This window comes from Pygocentrus nattereri, chromosome 1, assembly GCF_015220715.1.
Source record: "Pygocentrus nattereri isolate fPygNat1 chromosome 1, fPygNat1.pri, whole genome shotgun sequence".
In the NCBI taxonomy this organism is placed as follows: Eukaryota; Metazoa; Chordata; class Actinopteri; order Characiformes; family Serrasalmidae; genus Pygocentrus; species Pygocentrus nattereri.
In genome coordinates this window covers 56,239,155-56,256,203 of record NC_051211.1, presented here as the reverse complement: position 1 = coordinate 56,256,203, position 17,049 = coordinate 56,239,155, and the positions used below count along the sequence as shown (strand labels likewise).

Here is a 17,049-nt window from a genome sequence, read left to right as displayed (position 1 = left end):
CCAACATGACTGCCCACCAGTGCACAAAGCAGGTCCATAAAGACACGAATGAGCCAGTTTGGTGTGGAAGAACTTGACTGGCCTGCACAGAGTCCTGACCTCAACCCCATAGAACACCTTTGGGATGAATTAGAGCGGAGACTGTGAGTCAGGCCTTCTCGTCCAACATCAGTGTCTGACCTCACAAATGTGCTTCTGGAAGAACGGTCAGAAATTCCCATAAACACTCCTAACCCTTGTGGAAAGCCTTCCCAGAAGAGCTGAAGCTGTTATAGCTGCAAAGGGTGAGCCGACATCACATTAAACCCTATGATTAAGAATAAGATGTCACTCAAGGTCATATCAAGTGAAGCAAGACGACCGAATACTTTTGGAAATACAGTGTAGAGCACATGGAGTGCATTCTCCACCAATCTGAAGAACCATTTCATGATGCAAAGGGTTCTTTGAGTGTTCATGGTTCTATATCGAACCAATTTCTTCACTAAAGAACCAATGAAAAAACACCTTTTTTGAGAAGTAAATCTTAAAAAATATTTATTGAAAAATAAATAAAATTCTCACTGGTGCCTTTGGGGGCAGCAGTGAGTAATGTTTGTTTACTAGACGTGTGTTAATGACGCCTTTAGAGGGCGGCGGCGAGCAACGTCTGTTCAGGTGAGTAACACACCTGAAGAGTGGATTGCTTTGCTCCTCTTCTGCATCACCTCCATCAGAGCTCCCACAATTCCCGCAGAGGGGACAGGAGGGGGTGGGGATGTTTCTACTGCATCAGGCACCTATTAAAAATAGAATTTAAAAAAATTATAATAAAAAAAAGTCATTAATAATCCATAAGAGATTTCTGAGAACTGTAAAATAAAATGACATTAAAAACTCCCCGTGATTTTATAAATACGGTTTATCTGCTCATTATACAAAATGTAGTAATGTAGTACAGCTAGTGATGTAATAATACTGCAGTAGGACCTGTAGTAACAGTGCAGCTAGAAAAAAGGTGCAGTACTAATGAAGTACATGTATTAGTGTGTGGTGCTGGTAAAATACTAGTGCCATATTAAAACAGTACATATTGCATCAAAAATACTGATGTAGTACTAATATAGTACCTGTAAGATATTTAAAATGACCGTGTAGCACTAATGTGTACATGCAATGCAGCTAAAATAGGCATGTAGTACTAAAGTACTACATGTTGTAACGTACTGAAGCTAAAATAGTGGTTTAGTACTAATACAGTACATGCAGTGCAGCTAAAAATAATGGTTTAGTACTAATACAGTACATGTAGCACAGCTAAAATAGTGGTTTAGTACTAATACAGTACATGTAGTGCAGCTAAAAATAGTGGTTTAGTACTAATACAGTACATGTAGCACAGCTAAAATAGTGGTTTAGTACTAATACAGTACATGTAGTGCAGCTAAAAATAGTGGTTTAGTACTAATACAGTACATGTAGCACAGCTAAAATAGTGGTTTAGTACTAATACAGTACATGTAGTACAGCTAAAATAGTGGTTTAGTACTAATACAGTACATGTAGTACAGCTAAAATAGTGGTTTAGTACTAATACAGTACATGCAGTGCAGCTAAAAATAGTGGTTTAGTACTAATACAGTACATGTAGTACAGCTAAAATAGTGGTTTAGTACTAATACAGTACATGCAGTGCAGCTAAAAATAGTGGTTTAGTACTAATACAGTACATGTAGCACAGCTAAAATAGTGGTTTAGTACTAATACAGTACATGCAGTGCAGCTAAAAATAGTGGTTTAGTACTAATACAGTACATGTAGCACAGCTAAAATAGTGGTGTGGTACTAATGTAGTACACGTGCAGCTAAAATAGGGGTGCTGTACTGAAGTACTACATGTAATGTACTGAAGATAAAATGGTTGTGTAGTACTAATGTAGTACTTGTAGTGCAGTTAAAAATAGTGGTGTGGTACCAATTTAGTACATGTAGTGCACATACAATAGTGTAGTACTAATGTAGTACTCGCGTACTAAAATAGCACATGTGGTAATGCAGTACAGCCAAAGACCGCAGTGTAGTATGTATGTAGTGCAGCACTAATGTAGCCCAAAATAAGATGACATCACTAAATTATGCCTAAATATATAAACCAAACGTGCGACTCACAGTTTTGAGCTGGATCCCCTGCCGTATTTGGTCTAAGAGTGCATCTCGTCCGCCGCTGTTCGCCGGCGGTTTGTTCCCTTGGTCCACTTTCTTCAGTGGCGCCCCCTCTCGGATCTGCTCCAGGAGAGCAGACTTGCCGCCCCCCAGAGAGGGCAGACCATCCCCTGAGTCCCCTGGGAGAGGAGGAGGTGCAGGTGGAGGGGGTCCTGGAGGTGGGGGAGGTGGGGGAGGCGGCGGTGCTCCTCCTGCAGAGGTTGCAGGAGGTGGAGGAGGCGGAGCCTGTGGGGCTATGGAGGCTGACGCAGGAGGAGGAGGCGGAGGAACTGCCTGGTGTCCTCTGCTTGGGGGCGGCGGCGGTGGGACTCCCATCCCGGGTCTGGAAGGAGGTGGAGGAGGAGGCGCAGAGGAGGGGGCTCTAGCAGGAGGGGGCGGGGGTGGTGCTCCTCTGCCCCGAGCAGGTGGGGGAGGGGGAGGGGGCCCTGAGCTGTGTGGAGGGGGAGGAGGAGGCGGGCCACCTCTGGAGGGAGGAGGAGGAGGAGGAGCTTGAGAAAAAAAAAAACGAAATGTAAACAACAAAGTTCTCCAACGATACGAGAAAAACATAAAGCTTTAAACTTTAAACCGTAAATTATGCATAAATATGCATGCGCATGTTCTCAAACCTCGACTGGATGCACAAACCCAGACAAGTGAGCAAGCGCTACTATCCTTGGTCAATAAAATGAAGTAAAAGAGAACCAAACGCGGGAGCAGGGGTCTTTAAATAAAGTTCACTAAGGTCCAGTTAGAATGTCCTCAAGCGAAGGTCCAGAACATCATAACGTCTGACCTGCATCACGACTCAGTGCCGTCTACTGTTTACTGAAGGAGCCGAGTAGCAATATCAGCATCTTATACAGTCGACAGCTGAACATCAGATCAAATAAAGTCCAGTTCGGTCAGATTTCACCAACATTTACTGAACATCAGATCAAATAAAGTCCAGTTCGGTCAGATTTCACCAACATTTACTGAACATCAGATCAAATAAAGTCCAGTTCGGTCAGATTTCACCAACATTTACTGAACATCAGATCAAATAAAGTCCAGTTCGGTCAGATTTAACCAACATTTACTGAACATCGAATCAAATAAAGTCCAGTTCGGTCAGATTTCACCACCATTTACTGAACATCAGATCAAATAAAGTCCAGTTCGGTCAGATTTAACCAACATTTACTGAACATCGAATCAAATAAAGTCCAGTTCGGTCAGATTTCACCAACATTTACTGAACATCAGATCAAATAAAGTCCAGTTCGGTCAGATTTCACCAACATTTACTGAACATGAGATCAAATAAAGTCCAGTTCGGTCAGATTTCACCAACATTTACTGAACATCAGATCAAATAAAGTCCAGTTCGGTCAGATTTCACCAACATTTACTGAACATCAGATCAAATAAAGTCCAGTTTGGTCAGATTTCACCACCATTTACTGAACATCGGATCAAATAAAGTCCAGTTTGGTCAGATTTCAACACCATTTACTGAACATGAGATCAAATAAAGTCCAGTTCGGTCAGATTTCACCACCATTTACTGAACATGAGATCAAATAAAGTCCAGTTCGGTCAGATTTCACCACCATTTACTGAACATGAGATCAAATAAAGTCCAGTTCGGTCAGATTTCACCAACATTTACTGAACATGAGATCAAATAAAGTCCAGTTCGGTCAGATTTCAACAACATTTACTGAACATCAGATCAAATAAAGTCCAGTTCGGTCAGATTTCAACAACATTTACTGAACATGAGATCAAATAAAGTCCAGTTCGGTCAGATTTCACCAACATTTACTGAACATGAGATCAAATAAAGTCCAGTTCGGTCAGATTTCACCAACATTTACTGAACATGAGATCAAATAATGTCCAGTTCGGTCAGATTTCAACAACATTTACTGAACATGAGATCAAATAAAGTCCAGTTCGGTCAGATTTCACCAACATTTACTGAACATCAGACCAAATAAAGTCCAGTTCGGTCAGATTTCACCAACATTTACTGAACATGAGATCAAATAAAGTCCAGTTCGGTCAGATTTCAACAACATTTACTGAACATGAGATCAAATAAAGTCCAGTTCGGTCAGATTTCACCAACATTTACTGAACATGAGATCAAATAAAGTCCAGTTCGGTCAGATTTCACCAACATTTACTGAACATGAGATCAAATAATGTCCAGTTCGGTCAGATTTCACCAACATTTACTGAACATCAGATCAAATAAAGTCCAGTTCGGTCAGATTTCAACAACATTTACTGAACATGAGATCAAATAAAGTCCAGTTCGGTCAGATTTCACCAACATTTACTGAACATCAGACCAAATAAAGTCCAGTTCGGTCAGATTTCACCAACATTTACTGAACATCAGATCAAATAAAGTCCAGTTCGGTCAGATTTCACCAACATTTACTGACCATCAGATCAAATAAAGTCCAGTTCGGTCAGATTTCACCAACATTTACTGAACATCAGATCAAATACAGTCCAGTTCGGTCAGATTTCAACAACATTTACTGAACATCAGATCAAATAAAGTCCAGTTCGGTCAGATTTCACCAACATTTACTGAACATCAGACCAAATAAAGTCCAGTTCGGTTAGATTTCACCAACATTTACTGAACATCAGATCAAATAAAGTCCAGTTCGGTCAGATTTCACCAACATTTACTGAACATCAGATCAAATAAAGTCTAGTTTGGTTAGATTTCACCAACATTTACTGAACATCAGATCAAATAAAGTCCAGTTCGGTCAGATTTCACCAACATTTACTGAACATCAGATCAAATAAAGTCCAGTTCGGTCAGATTTCTGTGTGCGTCTATGTCTGTGTATATGAGAGTGTATCTGTATGAGCGTGTGTGTGAGCGTCTGTCTCTGTGTGTGCGTGTGTCTATGTCTGTGTGTGAGCGTGTGTGTGCGTGTGAGTCAGTGTGTGTGTGTGTGTGCGCGCGCGTGTGTGTGAGTCAGTGTGTGTGTGTGTGTGTGTGTGTGTATGTGTATGTGTGTGTCTGTGTGTCTGTGTGTACGATGAAAACACTGAATTCTGGAAACTTCATGGCTTTATAAATGAAAAATTCTTCGTTTAGGAACAAAGTTGAGTGAATAAACGTGGTTTTACTGCGACTGACCACAGAACTCGGGCGATTTGTCGTGATTGTTTGACAGTGGAAGTCGATGCTGAGTCGGAAAGCAGGTTCTCCTGAAGAACAAACCAATCGGCTGAATGCTCCACAACCTTCTTTAAAACGTTCTCACACAGAGAAGCCGAGGGAAGGTCCTACCTTGTCTCCTCAGCTCATCCTTCACAGCCTCCACTCCTCCTTTCTTCTCGATGAAGTCGTAGATGACCTTCGACGTCTCCTTGTCCTTCAGCTGGGCCTCTGAAATGCCGCACATGTCAAAGAGTTTCTTCAGCTCGGGGTCCAGGTTATTAAGCTGAGAAGATTCAGAAACGGTACGTTTCAAAAAGTGAGGAAAATCTGTTTCTCCATACAAACGATACAGTCTGACACCCAAAACACACGTAAGAGCTTTTAACTTCCTAACGTCACTCATAATCAAGCGTGACGTGATGGTTGTAACACCCAGTCAGGACATTGCGGCCCAGATCCTCATTTAAAATCCTTGGACCTGTTTTGTTTATATCAGGGTCGGCAACCTGCAGCTCCTCCACTGCCCTGTCGCGGCTCCACAGCTGAATCAGATCAGCAGGTAATAGTAAAATAATCCTCCTCTACAGTAAAATAAAGCTCTGCTGATCCTTCAACACAGTTTAACAGTAAATGGTCTTAAACGCTGGAGTTAATGTAGAACTGCTGATTCACCCTTTAACCCTGAAGATCAGCGCAGACGGCTGGTCACCATAGCAACACAGACGACAGTCTCGCCCAGCTAGTAGCTACGAGACGGCAAAGAGAGAGATTTAAGACGGACGTCGATAATCTGGAGATGAAAGGACTGATCAGTGTTTATAGTCACTCCAGCTGGTTTCCTGAGACGTTTAATCTTTAATGATAAACACTAAAAAGTCGTGACGTAGAAATGAGTTCATTCGCCAGCTTCTCGTTCGAATTCTCCCATTCCACCTTAAACGGTGCCTGAGCTGTCAGGATGTAATTGCGGCACCATTTAAGGAGGAACGGGAGAATTCGAGAGAAGCTGGCGAATGAGAAGCGACTTCAGCTTCATAAGAAGTAAAGAAACTGTTCCACTTCTGAAGAAAGGTTTCCTGCTGGAGATGCGAGAGAAGCAGCTGTAGCTGAGCTGAAAGCAGAGCAGAGTAAGTCTGAGTTTTTGTTTATACTATATACAGCGTTACTCAAACAGATTGATCCGATTTCAAAAGGATTTATTTTACTTGTAAATCATCACAGATCAACGCAGTGAACTGTCAATGTTGTACCTCCTGGGTGTGTTTTGGTTTGTCCACCTGAATTTTCGTGACCAAATCAGAAGGCAGATTATTCAGTATCTGCACGAAATAAATGTAAAATTTTATTTATTTTTATTTTTTTGTAAAATCTTCCCTCAAATTATCAGAACGTATGTTTTATGATCTCCACATTTCACAACACGCTCACAATTTACTGCTGAGAGCCAAAAATCTCCGCCGCTCTTTGTGTTGTTCTCTAAAAGTGATGTTTCCAGAGCAGATCACTGAAGAGACGCCGTCTGTTTATAGTTTAGAGCCCAGATTTGGGGAAAAACGGGTCGACTTTCAGTAGAAAAACAAACTGAGTTCAGCTTCTTTTATTATAAGGGTTTAAAATGACGTCACCGTCTATTAGACTGGAGAGAAGAGCTACAGCCTCACACGACGCCCAGCTTCTGAATGGAGCTTATGGAGTATGAACGTTATGGAGAACATGACGGAGTGCGGTTGGGACCACCGGTGGTCTCGAGGAGCTGAAGAGGTTAAATGAGCATAAAGTTTATTATGTAGTTCTACAAGGTCTCAGTCTGAACCTCCTCCAGCTGGACGGACGACATCAACACCACAGTCAAACTCATCCCAGACTGGACTGAGCGTGTCGGGCGTCGCTGCTCTCACGGCTCTTTCAGTGGGATTTCGGAGATCATCCAGTGCTGTGGAACCAGCGCCGAACGCTCTGAGCTGCTGGAGCTTCACTGCTGATGAAAATCCCGCTGCTCAGTTCTGGATTCACTCTGATTGACGTGGAGAACGCAGAACGTTCTGCTCAGGGGTCTCAGCTCCTCTCAGACTGAAGGAGCCGGTCAGAAACTCTATGACCCCCTCTTACAGTTGGATTGTGATTGGTTCCTCGGCGCCTCACGGCTGTAAAGATGTTTCACCTTGTATATCGCTGCTGTCAGAAGAAAACCTTGTATCTCCAAAATAGTAACTTTACAGGAGAAGGAAAAAACATGCTTCACTTTCAATGCAAATCAATGGAACCAGAATTTTTCCCAGATCATTTTGGGCAATTTATTTAGGCCCCTCATCACAAAATTTACAAACAATATAAACAGTAACAGATACATTCAAATAATGTCAAAAACTGAAAAATGCCAAAAACGGAGATACAAGGTTTTCTTCTGACAGCAACGATACATATTTATAGTGTGCCAGGGCATCAGCACATACTGAGACATATTACAGCCAAGATGGTTTTTGTCGAAGGCTCTTCAAACATTCGGGATGCTGACCCCTGGTGTATACAGTCGAATGCAACGTCTGGTGCCTCTGGTCAAATTATGCTGTGTTGATTTTCTAAGTGTGAGCAGGTGAACAGCTCCTTTACACACTTCTGCACATTTTAATATAAAATTGTTTATTTGCATAATTTAGCATATGAATGATTTTGGGCTTTTCCCTCGACATGTTAAATTCAGTAAATAAACAGTAATTGTGCATTAAAACGTGTGGCAGTGTCTCTGTAGAGGACGTCTAACTTATTTACACTCAAAAAACAAACAACAACAATGTGGATTTTGACCAGAGGTGCTGAACTTTGCACACCGTCTGTTTCATTTTGGAAACTGCTTGACATAATTTATCGGTCACTTGAGTGAAGGCGAGAGTTTAATCGATTAGTTTGCTGTTGCGGCTGCACACACAACCAAACGTGCCCGTTTCTGCAGCGCCAGCGTTTGGGCTACTCAGGATACGTGACCTGGGAATACTACAAGATCATTTAACTGATATCGACACATTTTAAAACTTATTTTAGGTCATTTTATGTTCTGAAATCGGATTTCAGTGGCAGATCGTTTCTTGTCTTGAGAAATAATGAAGAAACGAGCAAAATGATGATCATAAATAATCTGCCAATGGAATAAGACACTTTCATAAGCTATAATTACATAAAACGAGTAAAAATGCGTAGGAATAAGGGAAATGATCTCAATATTCTTACAACAGTCTCATAACGAGAAATTAGATAAATTACTACATTTATAACGACTTCACCTTCTAAGAGATCATATTTAACAGCGCAGAATGTATCACAAAATTTTGTCAGCCATCCAAAGTGAATATTATTAATTAATCTGCTTTATTTACATTATATTTATCTTTTGATTTTTTATTTGACCAAAAACAAACAAACAAACAAACAAACATCAGATAGCAAAACAAATCCGCTTATCTGAGAGTTTGTCCAAAGTTCTATAATTAAATATGGATTTTTTTTCCAAGCTTTATTCTTCGTAATGAACCGTATTTCTGAAAAGCAAAACAAATCTCTGTAAATTCAGACTGTTCGGGTTTTTTAAATGACTATATATTAATACTGGAATGTTGCTTCAGAAATAGTGAATAAACTAATTATAAACAATCGTTTATAGCTGCCTTTACAGTAAAAACAGAGCAAGATCATTTGTGCCCTGGAACATAATTTGGGGCTGAAAAGGTTAAATGTTTGTGACATCAACATCTTGTATTTATCTTTATAATTTGATTTATGTCATTGCCTTATATGATTTTTAATTAATACTCAGTTTCTTTTATCTGTAAAGCACTTCAAGCTGCCACCGGTATGAGAAGTGCTCTATAAATAAAGACACTACTATTATTATTATTATTATTATTATTATTATTATTATTACTATTACTATTACTACTATTACTATTAGGGGTCCAAGCACAAAGTGCTGGAACTCCATTGTAATTATTAGGATTTTCTTCTTTGTCATTTAGACCAAACTGTAAGTCATACAGACATGAAACGTGGTCAATAGGTAGCAGTCTCTCCCGCTGCTCAGGCGCTCGAGCTCAGCCTCAGCGGCCTGATGGTGGCGCCATAGCAAAGCTTTGCACGTTTAGGGCTGGCGATTCTGTACTGTATGTCTACAAAAGACAAAATTCCTCTCATGGCCCACAAAACAGATACTTTGCCCATATTAAACATCTCTAGAGATTTTATGGTAATTTTAAGTTTATTATAAAAATTTGAGTTTTTGCACCATCTACACAAATCTGTCATCATTAGAAGCTTAAGAAGCTTAATAATTATCAAAAAGAACTGGAATATCGTTTAGGCCCCACCCGAAAATGTGGGTGGAGCTCAAATTTCAAACATCAGGCATATACAGCTCTAACTGCGAAATGCATTGACCGATTGTTATGAAACTTCATAGGTGTGTACACTATGCAGCTCCATCGCTAGGTGGCGCTATAACAAGCAACCAAAGGTGGTTGTCATTGACATGAAAACTGGCTTGCTGCTACAATGTGCTGTCCTGGATCAGGATCTATGATGTCATGTTCAAAATAACATGGCCAACCAGATTAGCAATGTTGGGCGATCTTGCAAAATGTGCTTGGACCCCGCAAATTGCCGCTTGCAGTTATATTTGTTATTATGGTTGTTGCTGTCGTCATCGGCTAAATGACTAAACACAAAAACCACTCAAGCTCTAAATATGTTCATTCGTATCTCCATGCATGTCCTGCTATGAGCCAAAACGAGCGTTTATGGAGAATCCACCCAAAAAGTTCACATTTATTGACAGTTATGGGAACGTTATCCCTGTATGTTGGCGCTGATCCAGGTACTGAAAGCCCATCCTGCAAAAATCCAGGAGTAAAAATGAAACAAATCTCCTTTAAATAATCTCCTGCTCAGGGAAGTAAAAACCATCAAAATTCATCCCCTCAGATCTGACGTCAGCAGAGACCTGCGAGAGGCTCCGCGGACGGGATACGGGCTCCTCTGCTGGAGGACGGCTGACTGGATTACGATGATCTGTCATTTTCCACTTTCTTCAAATCTTATTGTGTAATATGGGAGACGAGTTCCGCTCGAAAGCTCCTCCCAATCATTTTCGGGTAAACAGATGTGCCGGCATGTGAGGATCCGGGCATCAGCGGCACTGCCGGCGGCACAGAGGCTCAGCTTTACACCGCAGCTACGCATTATAGCAGGGGGTTCCACCCCAAAGCACACCAAACGGTTCTTTAGTACAGACAATATAGAACCATGAACACTCAAAGAACCACACACACTTAAAAAGCTGGCTCTGCAATGGTTCTTTGGTAAAAGGGAACGGTTCTGTTTACAACCATGAGTTCTGCATAGAACTATGGCATGCTGAAATGGTTCTCAAATTGATGGAGAACGTGTTGTGTAAGGTTCCATGTAGAAACTTTCTGACAGCTGCTCTATATAGCACCAAAAAGTATTCTGCTATTGTTGTGATATCAAGATGGTTCTTGAAGAAAGGCAGAAGTTCCACTTAGAACTTTTTCATGCTTAAATGGTTCTTTGCATGGCTTCTTCAGAGAGATGGGAATGTGTTATGGTTCTATGCAGAACGTTTTTGAAAATGGTTCCCTACAGGACCAAAAAGGATTCAGCTATTGTTACAATGTTGAGCTTGTAACAATAGAAGAACCCTCTTTTGGTGCTATAGAGAACCTTTTAAAAAAAATGCTGAAATGTGTTTGTCCCTCGGTTTTGACTGAGTTGTGACACTGATGGACGACTGAAGGTCTAGATCAAACCGTCACAGGTCACCACCGGTAATTATGTCATTATATAATAATACAGCAAAGGGAAAGTAATAATTTGCTAATCATAACTCTGGTAATAATCGTTCTATCTTTCTGAAAATGGTTCTTAATACAACAGGTAGTTCTGGCCAGGTGAGCTGATTGGTTGAGAGGCGTTCTAACAGCTCTGGTGTTTCACCAAAACATCACGGGTTTTTATCCCTCCGCTGAGACGCTGTTGCTAAGCAACGACTCTGACAGCTGTAGGAGACGCTCGAGCCGTTTAAACGTTTTTACTTCTCACTTCGCCACAAACAGAAAACGGACACTGTTAAGACCACATCTGACCGACAGCCGATTTGGTCCGACTCTGAAGACGAGACGACGCTAAATTCCCAAACTGTCGTCGCCACTGAGCAGCTTTTCAGTCGGCAGCTGTGACAGAAGAACAGCTGAACAACCTGGAATCAGCCAGAAATTAACCCAACACCATTCGCCAAACTAAACGGGCTGTAAGAAGCTTTACAGACCGGCTGGAACAAAACAACATTAATACTGATCTGGACAAACTGACCACACTGTCCATTACCATTCCAGCTTTTGGAAGCAAATGAACGGAAGGTGATGGTATTTCTCTATGCCTTCTTGATCTTAACGTCAGGCTATAAAACGTGTTCAAAATATGAGCCGATTAGACGAACGTCAGCTGGTTTAACACCAGAAATCGAGCAGCGTAACTTAACACGCTTTATACTGCAAAAAAGACGTCTTGGCATTTGTGAAAAGATCTTACGTGTAGTTAATAAATCTAATATTTCTCATTGTAAGCATAAGATTATTCCACCTACTCGCTTTAAGTGTGAAAGTCTAGTGAAAGTGGCCGATCATTTCTTGTTTTGAGAAACAAGAATAAAACAAGTAAACGATCTGCCAACGGAATACGACACTTTTTACAAAGTTACTTAAAACAAGTAAAAATGTGCAGAAATAAGTTAAATAATCTTATAATATACAATTCATACAACTCATACTGAGAAATATTAGATATGGCTGAACTGCTAACTTTACAGGAGAAGGAAAAAACTTACTTTACTTTCAATGCAAGTCAATGGAACCGAAGTTTTTTCCAAGTCATTTTGGGCCGTTTCTTTTTTGTCCATTCTTCTTGAAATTTACATACAACGTAAAAAGCAACGCGCATTTTCAAATTATGTTAAAAACTGAAAACCGTGGGGAAAAAAATGGAGATACGAGGTTTTGTGCCTACAGCAGCACTATATTAACTACATTTAAGATGTTTTCACTTTCTCAAGTTGCTCGCGGGTGGATGACTGAAAAGCCGAGAGATCAGATCTTATGTTAACGTTGCTGAAAACACTTTATAGGTCTTTGTTATTAACTGCACATGTTTAAAGTGATTGCCATGACAACCAGCCCAGTATCGGCCCGAGAGGCACCATCGCAAACACATCATCACAGAAATACTCACGTCAAATCCCGTGTTAGGATCCCAGCCCACGTGCCCAATATGCCTGAAAGGGAAAGACAAACGCGATGAGAGCAACGCTGAGATCAGGGTCAACCCTGGTCACCATCACACGACTGCATCCCTTCTCTGAAGCACAGGCTCCAGATTATATAGGGTGGGCACTCATACCAGACATTACTCAGGATTAGGAGGAAAAGCAAAACAGATTATTAATCCTATACATATCATCCAGTACATTTCGTCCGAGAATCACGCTAAAGTCAGTCGCTGTGAGCCTGCAGCATTAAAAAGCCCCCATTTTATATTTAGAAGTTTATATTTATTAATTTTTTCCCCCGTCCCAGGTTCGGTAACGGTACTAGGTCTGTGTACTGGTGATACGATACGCATCACAACTCTGGGATTACGACTCAATATACTGAGATATATTGCGATATTGTAAGCAAGGCAATATATTGTGATTTTTTTCCCCAAAATTATTTTAGAAAAAGCCGTCACATTATAAAAAACACCATCATGTGAATGGAATCTTAGTAAAATAAACTACTTTGGTGGAATCTGAACAAAGGAATTGATATTTGCCTATATTAGTGTAATACTATGCTTTTATTTATTTATATAATAAACATAATTAAATATAGTAGCATTTTATAACAATACATTATTATTATTATTATTATTATTATTATTATTATGCTTCCTGTTCCAATTTTCCTGTTAATTTTCTCTTTTGTAAAGCACTTTTGATTGACAGCAGTGTACGAAAGGTGCTGTATAAATAAGCTTGCCCCGCCTACGGTACCTGATTTTAATGAAATAACTAAGTAAATAGTAAAATAAAATAAAGTAAAAGGCAGTCTGGGCTGACACCCTCCTCATAAGCTGCTATAGGCTGAGCTACTGAACATAAAGATATATGTAAAAGTTGGTTTTGTGACATCACAAAAACAATGAATTCAAAATAAGCCGCAGCATATTTGCCATACGTGAGCTGAAATGAAGTGTTTATATACTATTTTTCCATGATAGAGGCCCTTCAGTGCAACACTACAGGCTCCAAAAGGAAATCTGAGGCAATCCGTGAGGAAAAGTGAGGAGAGGTTCACAGGCTGCTACTTCCCTACCAAAAGGGCGCCGTACAGAAAGTAGAGACCCACCGGAAATTGCTGGGTGTGCCAATTTCAGCCTTGGAGATCTTCTTCTTCTTGTTTTTGCCCTTGGACTTGTCTTTCCTGAAGTTGCTGTGCAGGTTGCTGTTGACTTGAACGTTGTTGTTGTAGCGAAGGTTGTTGATCTCGGGGTTCTTGATGTCCACCGTGGCCATCGGTAAAGTGGGTCCTGTAAACCAGAACGTAAAGATCACGCGATTAGATTGGATTAGCTGCAAAATTCATCGCTTGAATCTCGAAATCGCAGCTTGACAGAGCGGAATTTTCAAATCAGAGTTCAACTTCACGCAATTACGTACTTTAAAAAGACGGTTCTTTAGTGAACGCGATTTTATATAACAAGAAAAAGGGTTCTTCTATACTGACAAGCTTGACATCATAACAATAGCAGAACCCTTTTTCTTCTCCCACATTCTACATCAATCCGAAGAACCATTTCACCAGGCAAAGAACCACTTAAGCATGAAAACGTTCTGAACAGAACCAGCGCCTTTACTAAACAACTCTAAGAACCATCTTCAAACTTGATATCATTATAAAAGAAGAACCTTTTTATTACTATATAGAACCATTTCCAAAAAGGTTCTACAAAGAACCATACACAACACATTCTCCATTAATCTGGAGAACAACTTCACCAGGCAAAGCACCTTTACAGCATAAAAAGGTTCTAAATAGAACCACTGCCTTTACTAAATAACTCCTCGAGAACCATCTTCAAGCTTGCCATCATAAAAACTATTACTGAAACATTTTCAAAAAGGTTCTACACAGAACCATATACATCACATTCTCCATCAATCTGGAGAACAGTTTCACCATAAAAATAACCACTTAGGTTCTATATAAAACTCACAGCTCTAAACAGAATCAATCCCTTTTACTAAAGAAGCCTTAAAAAGGCTTTTAAAGTGTTCGACACTCATGGTTCTGAACGGAACTTCAGAAGCCTTGAGGAACCATCTTTTTTCAAGAGTCTAGAACATGAACGTGAAAATTCTGGTGCACTGAGACTAAAATACTGACTACTGTTGAATTATTTAGCCCAACAAACTCGCTGCCAAGGCAAAACCTCTTATCCCCAAAATCTAAAAAATTAAGATGAATTCATTTTGATTGATATTTATTAATCCCACAATGGGAAAATTTCACCTCCTCATGTAACCCATCCGTGCAGTGAAACACCACACACACACTAGTGAACACACACACACCAGTGGGCAGTAGGCACACTTGTCCGGAGTGGTGGGCAGCCCTATCCACGGCGCCCGGGGAGCAGTTGGGGGTTAGGTGTCAGCTCAGGGATTGAACCGGCGACCTTCCGGTCACAGGGCCAGTTCCCTGACCTCCAGCCCACGACTGCCCATTAAGAAAACCTTATTAACCTCAACAGTAAGTTAAAGGAATAGGATTTTTGACCTATTCTGCCAAAAAAGGTTTTGTAGCAACAGAGATGTAATATTAAGTTCTACTCAAAATGCCATTTTTCCATGTTTTCTGGTTGAATCTACTGCCTACCATACCAAGGTCAAAAGGTCAGTGTGAGCAACATTTAGCAGACATCTCCACTTGAGACCCCACATTTAATGTAACTTGAGGCTTTTCTAAAACCTGCCATCATGCGTGTTCTACCTGCTCTACAACGGTTTACAGTGCTTGGACCCCAATAATCGCCACTTGTGATAGTCAGTGCACACAAAGCTGAATATCTTGGCTGCTGGCAATGATGCTGACCCACCTCTCGAAAGCTAATGATAAAAGAAACTGAAAGAAATGTGAAAGTGAAACGGCGTCACTCACAAAATGCGACTCTTTTTGTGTTTTAATATTATTTCAGTCCCAGTTGGCTCATATAAACAAACCATATCTAAAAGTGAAGTATATCTATAACTCAGAAGCAACTATCTGTGGGTTGGCCACACAGTGACTGAACCCTTGTGGTGAAATACACGTCATTCAAATGAAAGGTACATTAATTTAATTCACATATTCATTCATACTCAGCATTCATTATAGAGAGGGGTTAACACGTATATAAACGGCAGAAGGTGGTGTTCAAGTCAGGCAAAAAGGCTGGTGCTATCGGCCCCCCCCAAAAAAACTAAACAAAAACAAAATAAATCATTAATTTAATGTAGTCAAATGTAGTGAACTAATTTCTCATTTTGAGATGGTTGTGCACTTATAAAAGTTAATTTTCTTTATTTCTAGGCTTTTTAATTTAAAACACTTTTTAAATTAAGTAATTTTATCAAGTAAAGTTCTCACTATACTGGCAGATAATTGGCTTGTTGTAAGAAATCAGCTTAAAACCAGCAAAATTATCTGCCAACACAGTGAGATCATTTTACTCAATAAAATTCCTGAAAATTAGTAAACAATGTGGAAATAAGGAAAATAATCTTAAATGAAGCTCGGAACAATCTTAACAGGAGAAATATCAGATTTATTGACTATCTTTACGATAATTTTACTGGACAAGATACCATTTGCACAATATTTGGCTCCGGAAAAAAGGCCTGGTGTTTATGGAAAACAATTAGTTAAATTTTTGGTTTTCTATATTTCATCCAAATTGTTCTCCAACAGCAGAACGACTGCCTCCTGGGTGCTGCTGAAGATAACAGCCCTCATGAAAACGCATCCCTGAGCGACCTACCTCCGTCCGCTTGCTCTGGAGCTCTGTGAACGGACGGCCGCGGTTCTAAAAGGCTGCCAGGACCACCAACGTCCACGGCCCCCAAGCTGGCATTGAGGAGGACTTTACCCATGAGCCCACAGGAGTGCTCGCTGGGGCTCAGAGAGAGGCGGGCAGCCGGCTCAGAGAGAGAAGCGCAAAGCTCGTCCTCCGGGAGAACCAGGCAGTGCAGGAGCGTCAGGCAGCCGCTCAAGTCCGACCCGCCGTCCAGCAGCTCCTCGGAGGGAGCGGACAGGAAGGTGGTGCAGAACATCATCTCGACGGCTCTGCGTGGAGCACCGCGCTCCTCAGAACTCTCTGCGAGGGGGCTCTCACTCGGCGGACCCCGCCGCGGTCCAGTGAGTACAGCTTTAGGTCAGAGCGCTGGCGCTTGACTCCACCCCCTCTATCAGCTGTCCAGCTGTGAGGTCCCGTCCCCTTTAATCCCAGCAAATTACGTGAAGCCTCCTGGCTTTTACGTAACCGTTCAAGGCAGCTGTAATCCGCCATAAATCTGAGTTTCTTTCAAAGATGATGAGCCTGTGGTGAGG

General features: G+C 40.9%; 1 protein-coding gene across 3 annotated transcripts in view; it reads right to left on the bottom strand.

Moving 5' to 3' along the window:
• Window positions 1-17,049, bottom strand: part of waslb (WASP like actin nucleation promoting factor b) — a 51,283-nt gene that overhangs the window by 3,000 nt on the left and 31,234 nt on the right. For 2 of the 3 annotated variants that reach the window (XM_037540759.1, XM_037540756.1), the window contains 5 exons: window positions 13,810-13,990; window positions 12,653-12,695; window positions 5,492-5,645; window positions 2,149-2,690; window positions 671-779 (listed from right to left, as the gene is read on the bottom strand). In XM_037540759.1, the coding sequence (XP_037396656.1) occupies window positions 671-779; window positions 2,149-2,690; window positions 5,492-5,645; window positions 12,653-12,695; window positions 13,810-13,990 (1,029 nt within the window). Of the gene's footprint in view, window positions 1-670; window positions 780-2,148; window positions 2,691-5,491; window positions 5,646-12,652; window positions 12,696-13,809; window positions 13,991-16,480; window positions 16,892-17,049 lie in introns of those variants that run through there. The other variant, XM_037540763.1, reaches the window with a different exon arrangement.